The sequence below is a fragment of the Oreochromis aureus genome, linkage group 23 (genome assembly GCF_013358895.1).
Source record: "Oreochromis aureus strain Israel breed Guangdong linkage group 23, ZZ_aureus, whole genome shotgun sequence".
Lineage (NCBI taxonomy): Eukaryota > Metazoa > Chordata > Actinopteri > Cichliformes > Cichlidae > Oreochromis > Oreochromis aureus.
Window position 1 is genome coordinate 12,077,913 of NC_052963.1, and position 15,389 is coordinate 12,093,301.

Consider the following 15,389-nt stretch of genomic DNA (forward strand, 5'->3'; position numbering starts at 1 on the left):
CCCCCAAGTGAAAACGGGGTGGAGATTCTTCTCCCTCTGAGGCCTTTGCTGCTTTGTCCAGCACTTGGTCACAGTGTGCAAGCCCCCCCCCCTTTTTTTTTCTTTGTGTTATCTTATGAAAAAAAAAATAATGTGACTAAGCTCTTTACTCTGATTTTTTTGGTGACTTTTAATTCCTTTGAGAGCTTTGCTTTTGTGGTTTTTGTTCCTTTTTAGGCAGATTATTGGGAGTAGAATGTCTGCTCTCCATTAGAAGTTGGTGTCAAGCGAATCATTGCGTGTTTTGCATTCATATCAGTCTTCTGACATCCTTACAATAAAGTGATCGTGACAGTTTCCACTCTAATCACAGAGTCCTGTCTGATATTTGGCATTGTCATTTTAGAGCACAGAAAGGAGGAGGAGGGACTAAAATTCCTCCATCTACTGGATTACAAAGGTTTACAAGTTTTTGCCAGGTTTTCTAGTCCTCTTTTTACCAATTTTAAATTTTTCAGGCTAGTGCTTGTGTTAAACGGGACATTTGTTTGGAGTAATGTAGAAAGATTTTCATCACTGGAAGGCATAAAATAAGCTATACGAGTGTGGTACTGATACAAAGTCTTGTTTTGACCAAAAGTATTTAAAATGTATGCATGGCACTTGTGCTGTGTCCTCCTACTTTCAGCTTTACGCTTTATCCTCAAAGATTAATGGAGCACGCTTTTTCTCTAAGACCCAAATTGCCATGTCAGGGTTCATGTGGCCATGCTGCGTTGCAGTACTCTTTGCCAAGAGGGCATCCGTTGCCACTGGAGAGATGCCAGATTACAGTTGCTTCTGAAAAACACAGCACAACAGTTTTTGACTGAAAGCCATAATGAAAATGACTTCATAGCTAAAAAAAAAAAAGAAACCTCTTTAATATTGCTTTGACCAACAAACTGATTGGAATGAAAGCCTGGATCTCCAAACAGATTGAATGCACTTAATCTAACTTGATTCATAGATTTTATAAATAATATGGTTGTGTACTTTAGTTGAAAGGCCAGCATATAAATATTAGTCCAACTTGTTTGGTTTTATTTGGAGTTTAGGAGTTACAGAAAAATAAACTGTATAAAAAGATGGACCATCTGTTACATCACCCCATTAGTTTTTGAAATTCAGTTTTAAAGCCTTTTGCTTAGCATTATTGCCTTTGTGTTTTGGTGCCAGAAATCACCATATTTGAATGTGTTTAGTGCTAAGGGGCTGTGCAGCTGATGGCTCACTTTTTCTGTGGACCTTTTATACAATCAACTGCACAGTGTTGTTTTTTGGGGGGGGTTTTTGTCAGACTATAGCAATACAAACGCATACAAAATAAATAAATTTATGTATTATTTTGCTGTTTTGCTGTACTGTATGCATGAGTAAAGCATGTAAAATGTATGTATGCTAGTCTGCTGAAACCAAGGCGCTGCTCCAGTTTCACTGTATGATGCCCAAGTATAGCGACAATAAAGGAATCTTAATGTTATCTTATATCAGATGAAAATTCCCCAAAAGGCACCAACTCTACAGATAAACTAACTTAATTAACTTCTTCATACAATTCAAATGGTGAGTTGAAGTTAAATGTCTATATAGCTTTTTTAAATTATTATTATTATTATTATTATTATTATTTTAATAAGAAAGCTGTTAACGTGTTGAGTTTCACAATGGTCATTTGTTAAGTTGTTTTTTCCCTACGAGGAACTTTGGTCTTTTAGAGACAGCCTCAAGTGGTCATTTAAGGTACTGCAGTTTTGTCACTTGAGTGCTGGATGTTGTAGCTTGTTCAGAAACCTTAAAATGAAGTCCTTGCTTTTGTTTAAATTCCCAACAAAAATTAGCTTAAAACTGTGCTATCAGCCAGTTAAGGCATGTCTAAAGAGTGCTCTATGTCGGTCATGACCCATCGTATAAAGTTTGTAGTGAATATCCAGTCATTGTGAAGGCAGTGTAGGTCTGTCACACCCAATTTATCATTAGTTATGTTAAAACAATGCACACTGCTTTTTGCAGTGCATGAAGAGAGTCTCACTGAGCTTTTCTCCATCTTTATCAGTTGGCCCTGGACCAGCTGGCTTAGCAGACCTGCTTCTGGATATAAGTATTTAAAAAAAGGGTGAAAAAAAGGGAGAGATAGTAGAGAAACTGAGGAAAAAGACATGATTCCTCATATTGTGCACGGTATGTGGGGAAGATTCTCTCTGCTCTACAGAATGGCCATATATAGTCAGGTCTGAGGCAAGGGGCCCCTGCTGACTTGCCTGATGTGCATCCATGGGATGTGCCAAGGCTGTGCCACCAGTATTTTCACACCACCATGTTCCTATGTTTCATGTGGGCAAAATCCATGTTGGATGTGGTGCAGCAACATCACTTGGTGACATCATCATGATGGTCACGTGGCTGAATACTGGGGAAAAAAAAAAAAATCAAAGAACTTCAGGGGTGATTTCATACTTGCATATGCACTGCATGAAACAGTCATTTCTAGTCCCCCACATTTCATTTAAGGGTATCATATACCGAGGGCTGATTTTTGTCCAGGAAGCTAATAAAAGACGTTAAGATTTTTGAGCCTCAGTAGTGCTGTCCTTTGTTTTCTCCCCTGACCTCTGGGGCAGCCTCACCCCCTTCCCTCAGAATAAGAATAAGAAGCAGTCCTCAGGGGGCTAGCTATGTGTGAAGGGTTGGAGCTGCTGCTGAGGAAGGAGGAGAACCTCTCATGGAGTCTTTAATTGCCTACCAGCCACATATGGTTAGGGCGAGACTGATGTTTACCTCAGGGCTAACCTGACTGGTTATTAGCAATTAGTTTAAAGAAATGATGAAGTGAAAGATTGGATTTGGTTACACTTGAGATGATTGAAGCAGTGACTATCAGGTCACCGTAGATGGATTACCCTGATGCCAGATGAGCTCTCGTTTGACTTCAGGGTAATCCTCGTCAACCCCTGTACCGCTGCCTTTAGGGTAACCAGATTCACTAAGAGAGCAAGGCATTTTCTAGCAGTTTGTCCAGCCTTATCATGACGAGTTCCCAGTGGTAATCCAGTATTAGTCCACCCAGTATCAGCAATATCAGTTTAATCTTTAAGACCTGGAAAATTGAATAAAAATTGTTTATTTGGCAAGATATTACACAATTCTAAGTCAAATTCCAAGGATTTGGAGAAGCTATAAAATTTGAATATTTATTATGTATTGAGCAGCTCGTAAATTTTTATGAAAAATTGAAATTTCTTATGAAGAGATAAATTATAAGACTGGTTAGCCCTTAAGTCCCGATTGTCATTTCAGGAAAATCCTTGTGATTATAATTTAGTATGTAGGAATGCGGGCCTGCGGCTATTCTGCCAGTCACATTGAGTTAATGAATGTAGGACAAGTGATGGCTGGTTTTCTTGCAGGCCTGTGGGTTAGATGCCATAGCTGGGCCTTGTGACAGTGTCTAATTGATAAGTGCCATATAGGGCTCTGTGGTAAAGGTCCCGGGAGCTCGGCTGCTGATTGGCCGTGCAGCTGTTGGGTCAGAATCGGTGGGTGCTGAAGGCCCTGCGTGATGAGTGAAACATTTCAAACCCGTGTTAAAGTGGTGAATATGAGATCCAACACACTCCTCTACTCTGCATCCTCTCTATCTGACGCTGTGTATCCCTTATTGTCCCCATCTCCCCCACAGTGACCCTCTCTCTAATGGGTGTCACAAGACTTACAGTGTCCCCTGACTGGCCACGCTGCCCGAACAAAACTTTCAGTGTCTGTCTGTGTGTATGCGCGTACATGAGTGTGTGTTGCTGTCTGTGTGCAGCTCATTGAAGCGCCTCATTACTTGAGTGGTGTTGAGATGAGACACAAAGGCGCTGGCAGACGAGACAGCCTCTTGCCTGTCTTCCTCCAGCGCCTTTACATGATAGCTCTTTCTCTTCAAGATCTCTTGTTTTAATGCTCTAAATCTTTTTCTTTTTAAAAAAAAAAGAAAACCTTCTTAATGGCTCCCAGTCATACCACATTCAGTTGACGCCTATATAAAACCTTCACTAGGACAGAAGATATGTTTTCTGTGTGAAAACTGCATATTGGCAGGTGAAGAGAAACGGAGCTGTCATTTGCAGCCTTAGTCTTCGGTGCTTTCACATCCTTAGTGTTGTCGAAATGTACAGGCAATGCGTTTTTAAGCCTTTGCAGCAGCAGTGATCAATACTTGTCCTGTCACGTCAACTGGCCTCATGTTTCAGACCATTACTCAGCTTTCTGTGTTTTTGCTCCTCTTCTCTGCGCATTCCTTTTCACCTTTTTCATCTCCCGGCTTCCCTCCTCATCCCTTCGCTCGCTCGCTCCTCTTTCTGTGCCACTTCTATCCGTGCTTCTCTGGGGAGAGCCGGGCTCGAAGGCAGCAGGGCCGAGGCTTTGTGTGTCTCTGTGTGAGAATTGGGTCAGTGTGCTGGTATGCAGCAGCAGAGCCCAGAGAAGCACAGGCAGCTCACAGCCTTAGATGTCATGTGCTGCTTCTAACGGCTGATGGATCATTTCTTTTCCCTGGAATTGATCTGCAGGCAGAAGTCTTAATATACAGTTAAGCCCAAAATTATTCATACCCCTGGCAAATTTTGACTTAAAGTTACTTTTATTCAACTAGCAAGTTATTTTTTGACTGGAAATGACACAGGCGTCTCACAAAAGATAATAAGATGATGTACAAGACGCATCATTGTGGAAAAAAAATATTTCTCAGCTTTTATTTACATTTGAGCAAAAAGTATCATGTCCAGAATTATTCATACCCTTTACAAACTGTCACAGTCTCTGGGAAAATCCAAAGTTCCATACCATTCCAAATAGTCAAAGCTGTTCTAAAGCATCCTAATTACCCTGATTAATTGGAAATAGCTGTTTTGATCAACTCAACAGGTGAAAAACAGCAGCTCTCTGCAGGTGGTCTGTGGACAGTCATGGCTAAGACAAAGGAACTCAGTGAGGACCTGCAGCTGTGCATTGTGGCTGCTCACAAGTGAGGAATGGGCTACAAGGCCATATCCAAATGTTTTCAAGTTCCAGTGGCTACAGTGCAAAGTATTATTAAAAAATACAAGATGTTCCGCACTGTGGAAAATCTCAGAGGACGTTGTCGGAAGCCAAAAGTGAAACCTGTGCTGGCCAGGAGGATAGTGAGAGAGGTGAAAAAGAATCCAAGGATCACCACCAAGGCCATTCTGGTGAATCTGGGCTCTGCTGGTGGCAATGTCTCAAGCCAGACAGTCCAACGGACACTGTTGGGTTCCACGGATGCAGACCAAGGAAAACACCACTTCTCCAGGCACTTCTAAGGCATGCAAAAGCTCATTTGGCCTTTGCAAATGCTCATCTGGACAAAGAAGAAGATTTCTGGTCTTTAGTGTTATGGTCAGATGAAACAAAAATTGAATTATTTGGTCACAATGATGTTGGCATCATTGTGATCATTTGGCATAAAATGGAGAAGCCTTCAACCCAAAGAACACCATCCCCACTGTCAAACATGGTGGTGGGAACCTAATGCTTTGGGGTGTTTTTAGCCAATGGACCAGGGAACCTAATCACAGTAAACAGCACCATGAAAAAGAGCAATACATGAAGATTCTCAACATCAGGCAGTCTGCAGAAAAACTTGGCCTTGGGAACCAGTGGACATTTTAGCACGACAATGACCCAAAACATACAGCAAACGTGGTGAAGAAATGGTTAGCAGACAACACCAGTAACGTTTTGCAGTGGCCTAGCCAGAGTCCTGACTTGAATCCAATTGAGAATCTGTGGAGGGAGCTAAAGATCAGGGTGATGGCAAGAAGACCCTCCAACCTGAAAGATTTGGAGCTCATTGCTAAAGATGAATGGGCAAAAGTGCCTGTGGAGACATGCAGAAAGCTGGTCTGCAATTATAGGAAGCGTTTGATTGCTGTAATAGCCAATAAAGGCTTTTTTCTATTGATTATTGAGAAGGGTATGAATAATTCTGGACATGATACTTTTGCTAAAATATAAATAAAACCTGAGAAATATTTTTTCCACAATGATGCCTCTTGTACATCGTCTTATTATCTTTAGGGAGACACCTGTGTCATTTCTGCTCAAAAAAGAACTTGCATATTGAACAAAAGTAACTTTAAGTCAATATTTGGCAGGGGTATGAATAATTATGGGCTTAACTGTATGTGTGAAAGCTCCCTAAGGTAGATGGAGGCTCTGACTTTTGTCTGCCCACCTGCTCACTCTGCTTGTTCAGATGTCACCTCAGAGCTTCACGTGACCCGAGCAAAGACGGAGGTCATCCATCTCCTCGGTCTTAACATGGGTAACCTTTTAAAAGCACTAAACTTCGACTGCAAGCGGTTCTCTCGCTTCCCTCACTGTGTGAACTAATAATGTGAAACCAAGTTTGTTTTGCACCCACATGGCTAATTAGAGAGCATGTCGCTCAATTTCAGCACTAGGTTGTGCAATGGAAGGTGGAGCCATTTTTATCTTTTTGGCAAGTAGCAGAAGTTTGACCTGGTTATAAAGCCAGCCTGTGTGAAACTAATTGCTTTGCTTGATCAGAATAAACAGATTCTAGATATGAATATGTAGGATTTGTAGGAAAGATGCACTATTTTTGGCAGCAGAAGCTTTCTGGCTTCCATTTGTAGTCTAATAACGATCAGCCAGGGCATCAACGAGCAGGCTGTGGCTACATTCAAGTACCAGCGATGTTGTTTGCTGAAATGCATCAGACAACCAATGACTGCTCACAATTTAAAAATGGATCTGCATTCGTAAACAATTACTGGCAGAAGAGGAAATCTGAGAACAGGCAGCTTCTAATGGAAGGCCTGAAAATTGGCTGGTACTCCCAGTGCAAGTGGACAATCCAGGCGGACGCTGTACCGATCTGTTCTGGTGAAGAGAGAGCTGAGCGTAAAAGCGACGCTGTCGATTTACCATTCAAACTATGATCATGGGCTCTGGGTAGTGACTGAAAGAATGAGGTTGTGGATACATGCACCAGAAATGACTTTCCTACAAAGTGTGGCTGAGCTTTACCTTAGAGGCAGGATGAGGAGGTGGGTCAGGGACTTGGAGTAGACCTGCTGCTCCTCCACATTGAAAGGAGCCAGTTGAGGTAGTTCGGGCATCTGACTACGATGCTTCCTGGGTGAGGTGTTTGTGGGTATCTCATACTAGGAGGATGCACCGGGGCAAACCATCTCTCAGCCGGCTTTGGACTTGGTGTGCCCTCCTGGATGAGCTGGAAGATGTGGCTGGGGAGAGGGAAGTCTGAGCTTCTACCTGTGTGACCCGAACCTGGATAAGGAGTACGAATGGATGAATGGACATTCAAAGCTTTGGATTCAGAAGGAGCCCCCTAACCCCCCCCTTCAAGGTACTACCAATGGGAATGGGGAATACTGTTAGTATACATAGGTCAGGGTGAGAAAGGCAGTACTGTCCAAAGATTTTGAGTTGAGAGAGAGGGCCTCAAGAGAGAGGTACAACAGTGACTGTCTGCCACGATTTTGACAGAGAACAGAACAAAAGACAAAATAAGTACTGCTTTTTCCACCCCGTCATATGCAAATGAACTTACTCTCATTGGTAGTCACTTGAATTGCTTACTTCAATGTTAATTTTAACTTGAGACCCGCCTACTTTGCACTTTGCATCGCTAATGATTATTTTCTGTCTTCGCTGGATATCATTCACATCTCAAGGTCTGGTCAGCGGGCTAGCTGATGGATTCCCAGGTCGATCTTACTTTAATGTGAAATATGCAGGGAGGCAGAGGTTCAGGTCAGTCAGGTTACAGAGTCTTGTGGAAAGCAGTACTCCCCCTTTGTCCACACTGGCTCTGTAGGCGGACCGCTAACAACACTGCTGAGCATTGCCGCTCATTTCTGTCAAGCGAAAATCCACCCAAAAAAACATGAATCACTGCTTTCCCAACACTGATGTTCAGCTGGATTTATTCATCTCCAAAACAAACGGAGCCGTACCTGTAATTGTGAAACATCGCAGACACTATGACAGCGCGTGAAGTGTGTGTGTTCTTCACATGGCTTGTGAAATAACGGGAAAGCCCATTATGGCAGCTCTAAAGCAGCTTTCCTTATCGGGTTTCTTGTGTTGAGTGAGATTTCTCCACAGCGTTGTTAATGGAAGCCCTTATAGTGGAGCATATTTAGTTTTAGGGTAGATTTTTAAGTTAATGTCTTTGGCTCTGAAGGCAGTAAGTCATTCAGTGGTTTTAGTGCTGAGCTGGAGGGATGCCAGGAACACATCTGGCCATGGTTAAGAGGAGCTGTGATGGAGGAGTAGAGATGGAGGCCAGGGAGGGCTGAGTGATAGCTTAGTGCCTCAGATAACCCCTCTACAGCCACACCTAGCTGACTGCTTCAACGGGCCCTTTAGTGCCTAGCTGCAGGCCTCCTCTGATCAACCCAAGTCTATTTCCATCCCCAGCTTTGTACCATGGGCTCTACTGCATGACTGATTGGAAACGATCAGCTGAATATTGATTTATTCAATAAAATAAAATAAAAACTTGAGCCTCACTGGCTGTCTGATTAGTTAGGAGTTACTTAATATATTTAATTACTATAAATTTATAAACAAGACATGTTTAAAGACTAGTTCCAAGCCTATGTAGGAGCTTTGGGATATTAAAAAATAGTGGAAGTTGTCATGTGGTCAGTGAGTTCTGACGTGAAGACATGAGGCAAACTGTCACATAGCGCGTTAGAGACCAGACAGCATGTAACAGTTTATGATCTCTGTTGCTAAAATTGGGTTTAAATTAAGCAGAAGTGTCTCTGTTGCCTTCTTTTTGGAACCCCATGACAAATTTTTAAAGCGAGTGATACTTCTATACATATTTTATCAGATGATTGTGCATTTGCACAAGTTTGCAGCACTTACTCACTCCCAACTCATCCCATACTCCTTAACGGTTTACCCCTTGAAAGACTGCTGGGAGTAATCTTTGTAGCGCTTTCTGTACAGAGTGGTTTCTGTCATATTTCGGGCTTGCTTATAGACCAAAATGACTGGGTATGGATCAGAAGTTGGTGAGGGTGGTCTCTGCCTATGCAGCTACCCTTGGGAATACCCGGAAATGGTTCTAATGGTCTTCAAACCACGTCTTTGATATACGCCGAGGTGTCAAAACTTGTCTTTAAGGGTACAGGCGACGTCATCAGATGTCGTCTTTAGGAGGAAAAAGAGTTAAAAAAAACAAAACAAAAAAACTTTTATTGCCAAGTAAGTCTAAATAACAGCGGATCAAAGTCAGCATTAGCAGTTAGGAAACTCGCTGATGGCATTAATCACTCAACTCAAAACAAAAAGATGTCCTGCCTGGTAATTTTATTTAATTTATTTTTTTTAAATCTTTGTGGGATATCTTTCACTCTTTCACAGTAGAAAAATACACTTCAGACTTCTGGCAAAATCTCATATGTAGCAAACCTTTGCAGGATGTTCTTTGCTCCCATCCACTGAAAGTGACAATACCCTAGCAGACCTTATTTACCGCTGCATTTAGGGACCTATTAACGTCTAATGGACTAACATGCATGTTGAAAAATGGTGCTAAAAGGGTACCCAGCGCTTTAAATCTTGACACGTAAGGATCCTGACGAAGCGTCGCCATGTGATGAGTTGACTCAGAACAGGTTGGAGTTTGAACATGTCTACAAACTGCATTTGGTATGGCTAAGTGGCTGCTAAGCTCTTGCTAGACCAGTTCTTAGAGCTTATTTTTTGACAGTGCTTGTAAGAATACCCCAGATTAAGAATAGTAGTTTTAGGATCTGTTGCATAGATTTGGTGACATCTTTTTTTTTTTTTTTTTTTTTTTTTTTTTTTTTCTGAAAGCCTGGTTATTTTCATATGCGCTGATTCATTTCTGTTTACTTGTGCAACATAGTGTTTAACCCCAAAGTGTTTTCACAATAAGTGCATGTTGTAAGAGGATAAAGTCAAAACTTGGAGCTTGACTGTAAACCAGGCACTCCTCTCATTGCTCATGTGCTAATGATGTGTAACCCAGTTGTGTTGTGGTATCAAAATGCAATAACCTTGTGGCTTAGATAACCCTCCCAGAAGCTGGAAAAAAAAAACTTGGATTTATACGACTAGGAACGCTTTTAGGCTAACAGAAAGGGAATCGTAGGGAGGGGGGAAGGGAAATTTGCACCTCTGGTATCTACTCCAAACTACATGACTTTAAATCATCCATGTAAGCAGACATTTAGCTTGGCTGTCATAGATTTGTACACATTCATCAAGGCACTGTCAACTGTAAAACAGTACGAATTAACAGCTTTAATTTATTAACAGCCAAGGAGGGAGATTAACTGCGTTGTTATTGAGTTGAATGTATCCCACAATTATGCGGATGGTCTTTGTGGAAAATCCAAATCGCATCAGAATATGTTTTTTCCTCCCCTGGATCAAAGCGTCACAGCGTTGGATCCAACAAGTTTTCTTTGAGCGTGAGCTCTAGTGCTAATGGGAGAGGGGCTGCAGAAGAGCCAAAACACAAAGACGGTCTTGATTATTTTTCTCCTGTCTGCTCCTTTTCAGTGTTGACCTTGTTTGTGGTCGGTAGTTAGAAACAAAGTTCATGACTCACGCAGTGAAATCCTCATTTCCTGTAGACATCCAGAGACCCGGTGCATGTTTGGCTCATTTCTCAATTAGCTGACTAATATGTTACTGAAGTCATAGGATGCATACATTTTTTTTTTTTTTATTGTTTCCATTATAATAAGGCGGTACACTGATTAATCTCCCAGTCATTTCTCAATGAACCAATTAGTCATTTGGTCTGAAAATGGAGAAAAATGCCTGTCAGGTTTTCCCAGAAACTGTCTTTGTTTTTGTTTTTTGTTTTTAACAAGCTTTAAACAAGTATTAGCTACTTAAAGATTTAGCAATAATGCAATCTAAAATTCAATTAATTATGTTTGGCTCAAAAATCATAATCATTTGTCTGAATGTCGACTTTCTCAGTGCACATGAGACATGAGGATGACTGCAGAGTTCCTCGGCTGCACCTGTAACCTAGCAAAACAGACTGCATGTGCAGGAGGAGGTGACGGCTGCAATGTCAGCCTCTGTTGTTTTTGCAGAGGGAACCCCTGGGATCAAAGTGGAGAGGATTAAAGTCATTGTAAAGTGTCCCTCTCATCGCCCCCACCTCTCCTGCCCAGTGAAAACAGAGGCCCCCAAAGCCTGCATAGCTTTTATTGTCATAATCCATACAGTTTCAATTGACTATGGAATGCACTGGCTAAGATGACGACGGTAGTGTCGGCGGGGAGGCTGTACATATGTGTGTGAGAAGCAGTTTTCTCTGTAGCCATGCACAAAGACTATACAGTGAACTGACACGTGTGTCCGGTACATTGCAGCAGTGGTAGGCAGAGAGACAGAGTATCACTGCAGTGGAGAAGGGGAATACCCATGTGGGTCAGCTCCCAAAAATGTCCCATGTTTTATCTCGTCTCGGGGTTGCGGGGGAGGGAGGGGGATGTAGGGAGGCCACTATTTTGGTCCCTTTGTTTATGTAAGGAGTGGCAGTAGGGTGTTAGGAGAGCAGAGAAGTCTGGGAATGTCGGGGCTTCATGGCTTGGGAATCGCATGCTCCTGTTTGGTCCTATGTATATCATAGTTTTACATGGGCTGTGAGATACAAAGGACTTGAAACTGCTTTCTTTAATAGGAACAATCCAACTCTTGATCTCAGTTCCTGTGTGAAATGTATGGTAAAAATGGCAGTCAAACGTTTAATTAGATAAAGTAATTGAAGTGCTTGTATTGGGGTTGCAACTCAGGAATTTTTTTTATTTTATATATTTAAAAAAAAAATAAGTCGTGTTATGTATGAAAATGGCAAAGACTGTGTATAACGGAGGACATGCAGTGGGTTGTGGACTAGTCCTTTGATAGCTTTAAAGTTACAGTGTGTAAAATATCTCCACTAGATATCAGTAGACTGCAGATTGCAGTTAACTTCGTTACTTTTTTTTTTTAGCCCTCCCAATTCAAGCGCATAATCCTGGCTATGGTGGCAGCTGTAGGATTAATAACTCTGGCCACCGTTCATCTGTAGTGAGTGTAGGCTGTCAGGCTGCTGTTTAGCTCGTGTCTATGCTTGTTTACTCCGGAGGAACCTGTGAAACTTAAAGAAACGAGTCTGATACAAGTCAAACAAGCTGGCTCTGACAGCGATCCTGAGGTGAGTTGTTGAGGATATCCTGTCAGTAAGACCTGCTGTTGTTTATGCTGTTGGCTGGCGTTAGTGTTTATTAGAGAGAAACTGATATTTTTAGGATACTTGAATCTAACATTAGCTAGCATAATGTTAACTTATAACCAGCTGCTGCTGACTTCAGTTCAGGAGATGATGTCTGAGGTTGGCATTGAGACCTCTTCTTGAATGATAAAACTAAGTTATGATTGTTCATACAGAGAGTTTGGAGATGCAAACGTGAATTAAAATTTGCCTCCATGCTACACAAATGCCAAGAAGCTCTCTTCACTTCCACCTTTGGCGTGCTGCTGTCTCTAGCCACATAACTAAAATGAGATTATGTGGCACGATGTCCATCTCGGCCTCTGTATTCAAGATGACATTACAACACAGTGACTTCCATAAACTGATGCCTGCTCCAATATATTTTCAATACACTGGAGCAGACAAATTTTTTGTGAGAATGCATCAGTTTGTTCAGTTACACACTTATACCATTAGTATGTTTATCTGTTTTTTTTCCCCTATCAAATAACCTAATAAATGGACTGACTTTACCTTTGTATCCTTTGTGTTTTGGAAAATGGATGTGACCATATTTGGACAACAAAGAGCCACCTGTCACCAAATGTGGATACACCAGTTAATTTATAAACCAGTTCACCACCTGTTTTGAATGAGTATATTGGCTATAACTAAAGCTTTTTTCCCTTCTTTTAAAAAAATTTAAATAGCAGTGTACAACATACTTGATAAGACCACAGTGACCTTTGCCATGTGCTTGAATGCTCATATGCTTTTGTTTGTCGTCTTTGCAGGGACGACATGTCAAGACTGGACAGCTGGCTGCCATCAAGGTCATGGACGTCACAGAGGTAAGCCTTAAATGTCACGCTACATATACTTTTATATCAAAAAGATAGATTTGGCGCAACATATTAGATTATCATTGGTGTACTAAAAATGTTCTTGTGGTCAAATGTAATTATACTAGAGTCTGGTTAACATAAAAATCTGCACACATTCCTCTGGAACTTGCGTCTGAATATTTAGAGGTTGCAGAGGAGAAAAAGCCCCGCTCTGTAATGAGTTGTCCTCACTAATAAACAGCAGCAGGGAAGGCGCAGAGGCAACAGGATACTGCTTATTTTTATTTATTTATTTATTTTTTGAGTTAGCTTTGTCATTTAGCAGCAAGCGTGCTGCCCTCAGCTGTGGGAGGTCCCATCTGCAGATGAGAAACAACCACATATACACACATGCAGAAACACAAGGCAGAAGGTTTGAGAGGAGCAGCGAAGACCAGCAGGGCTAACCACCCACACCGTGTTGGTTATGATGAAAGCAACATGGGCGTAAAAATGCCGGACCCATCCTGGAGCCCAGTTTGAACGTGTCGCGCATCATCTTCCTCAGAGGGCATCACAGCCGACAGCCGCGAGCTGAATTTTCACCGGTGTGAGGACACATTTACTGCTTTGTGGATGCAACATGTTTCTATCCTACCATCACACAGTCCTCATCAGAAGCTCAACAGGAACTGGTGATGCAGCTCGTGTGCCCTGACATGCCTTTTTGCCACCCCTCACGCGCGCTTACGTCACAATGAGTCAGAGTTACACTCTCGACTGACTTGTTATCGTGTGGGAGAGAATGGACCAGCTGTTTCCTGATGTGTGTGAAACACTAGGTGTGCCTTTTCAGACGTCTAGTCACTCACTGAGAACATGGAGTCACTTGTCACGAGAAGCAGGTGTCCACTTCACCTAAAACCTGCTTGGCTGTATTTTTGTGTTTTGTTTTTCACTGGTGGCCCTTTTAAAGTCTGTCTTCAGTCTGTTTATGTGAGACTTTGGCTGTATTTAGTGCATTACAGTGACTGTTATTAGGTTTAGCCTGCTCTGCTATCTTCCCTCGCAGCTATCATGACATAAATCATTCTGAGATTAAGCTGGGTTTTTATTACCTGCACACAAACGAATGACTGTGCACTGCCATTGCTATTAAAGTGCCAAAGCTCACTAACTGGTGGACCTCACACAGTGATTTTTAAGTCAGTTTGAAGCCTACTAATTAACTCAGTCAAACGGTGCTCAAATAATGACTCACAGTTTGATCTGTTATGACCGTACGCCTGAAATATTCAATTACGGAGCTTCAGTTAGATCTGTCAGCTATTTTTCTGGTTGTTATGTTTCAGCTGGCCCGTGTCGCGCTCGCCGTCCTGGCCGTTGAGCTCATCCGCAGGCACAGAGGTTCTGTGCAGGTTCACTGTGACCCACATTCTCAAATCCAAACAAGTCCTCTTTTCTGCAGCTATACAGGCCACAAGCTTAAAAAAACATAGATGCCTTTCCATTTTGACATGCTATTTTCTGTTAAATTAAAAGGATTTCTACGCCTTGAGTGTGCAGCGCTTCCTGACACAAGGCCAAGGATGTTTCTGCAATTTGGGATCCAACAGTTACACTTTAGTAAACACTGTATTGGATTTTAATTTGTGAAAATGTATTACCAAGCTATCAAAGACAAAGAACATGGCTAACTGTTTTGTTTTGTTTTTTTTCACCCCTGGAGATTTAAAGATCCGTTTATGTTGTTTTAAGACATGAGAGGAAACTCGGCTGGAGTTTTCTCTTTGTTAAATCTTTGAGTTACACTTTCTAAAGATCTTATCTTCAAGCCTAAATTGGGAATACTGGGTGTGGCCTAGTGCCACAGATTAATAGCATCTTATGTGTGTGCGTCGTGCGCTGACATATTGCTCGCCTTTGCCTCTCTCTCCGACACCCATCACCATATGATTGTCTCTCCCTCGCCATGTGACTCGTGGCAGAGAGGCTTTCGCAGTCGGGAGTGTGATAATCCAACAGCTGCGCAGCAGAGAGGGGGTACACGGGGAAGGGAGGGTCGGAGGAGGATGGGGTGGTGGAGGGGGATGCGCACAACAGAAAGGCTTACGTCAACTCAAACGAGTCATGCAGCAGCAGCGTGGCTGCCTGTAAAGACGGCCAACTGCCATTTTGCTGTGTGCGATGCACTCACACCATCCAGCGTAGTAACATGCACACACAGCATCACCTTTAAATCAGCTGTAACACAT

At 42.2% G+C, this 15,389-nt stretch overlaps 1 protein-coding gene across 4 annotated transcripts in view; it reads left to right on the plus strand.

Annotated features, from left to right (window-relative positions):
* Nucleotides 1-15,389, plus strand: part of LOC116319199 (mitogen-activated protein kinase kinase kinase kinase 4-like) — a 38,447-nt gene that overhangs the window by 2,162 nt on the left and 20,896 nt on the right. For all 4 annotated transcript variants that reach the window (XM_039606916.1, XM_031738459.2, XM_031738461.2 and 1 more), the window contains exon 3: nucleotides 13,105-13,161. In XM_039606916.1, the coding sequence (XP_039462850.1) occupies nucleotides 13,105-13,161 (57 nt within the window). The remainder of the gene's footprint in view (nucleotides 1-13,104; nucleotides 13,162-15,389) is intronic.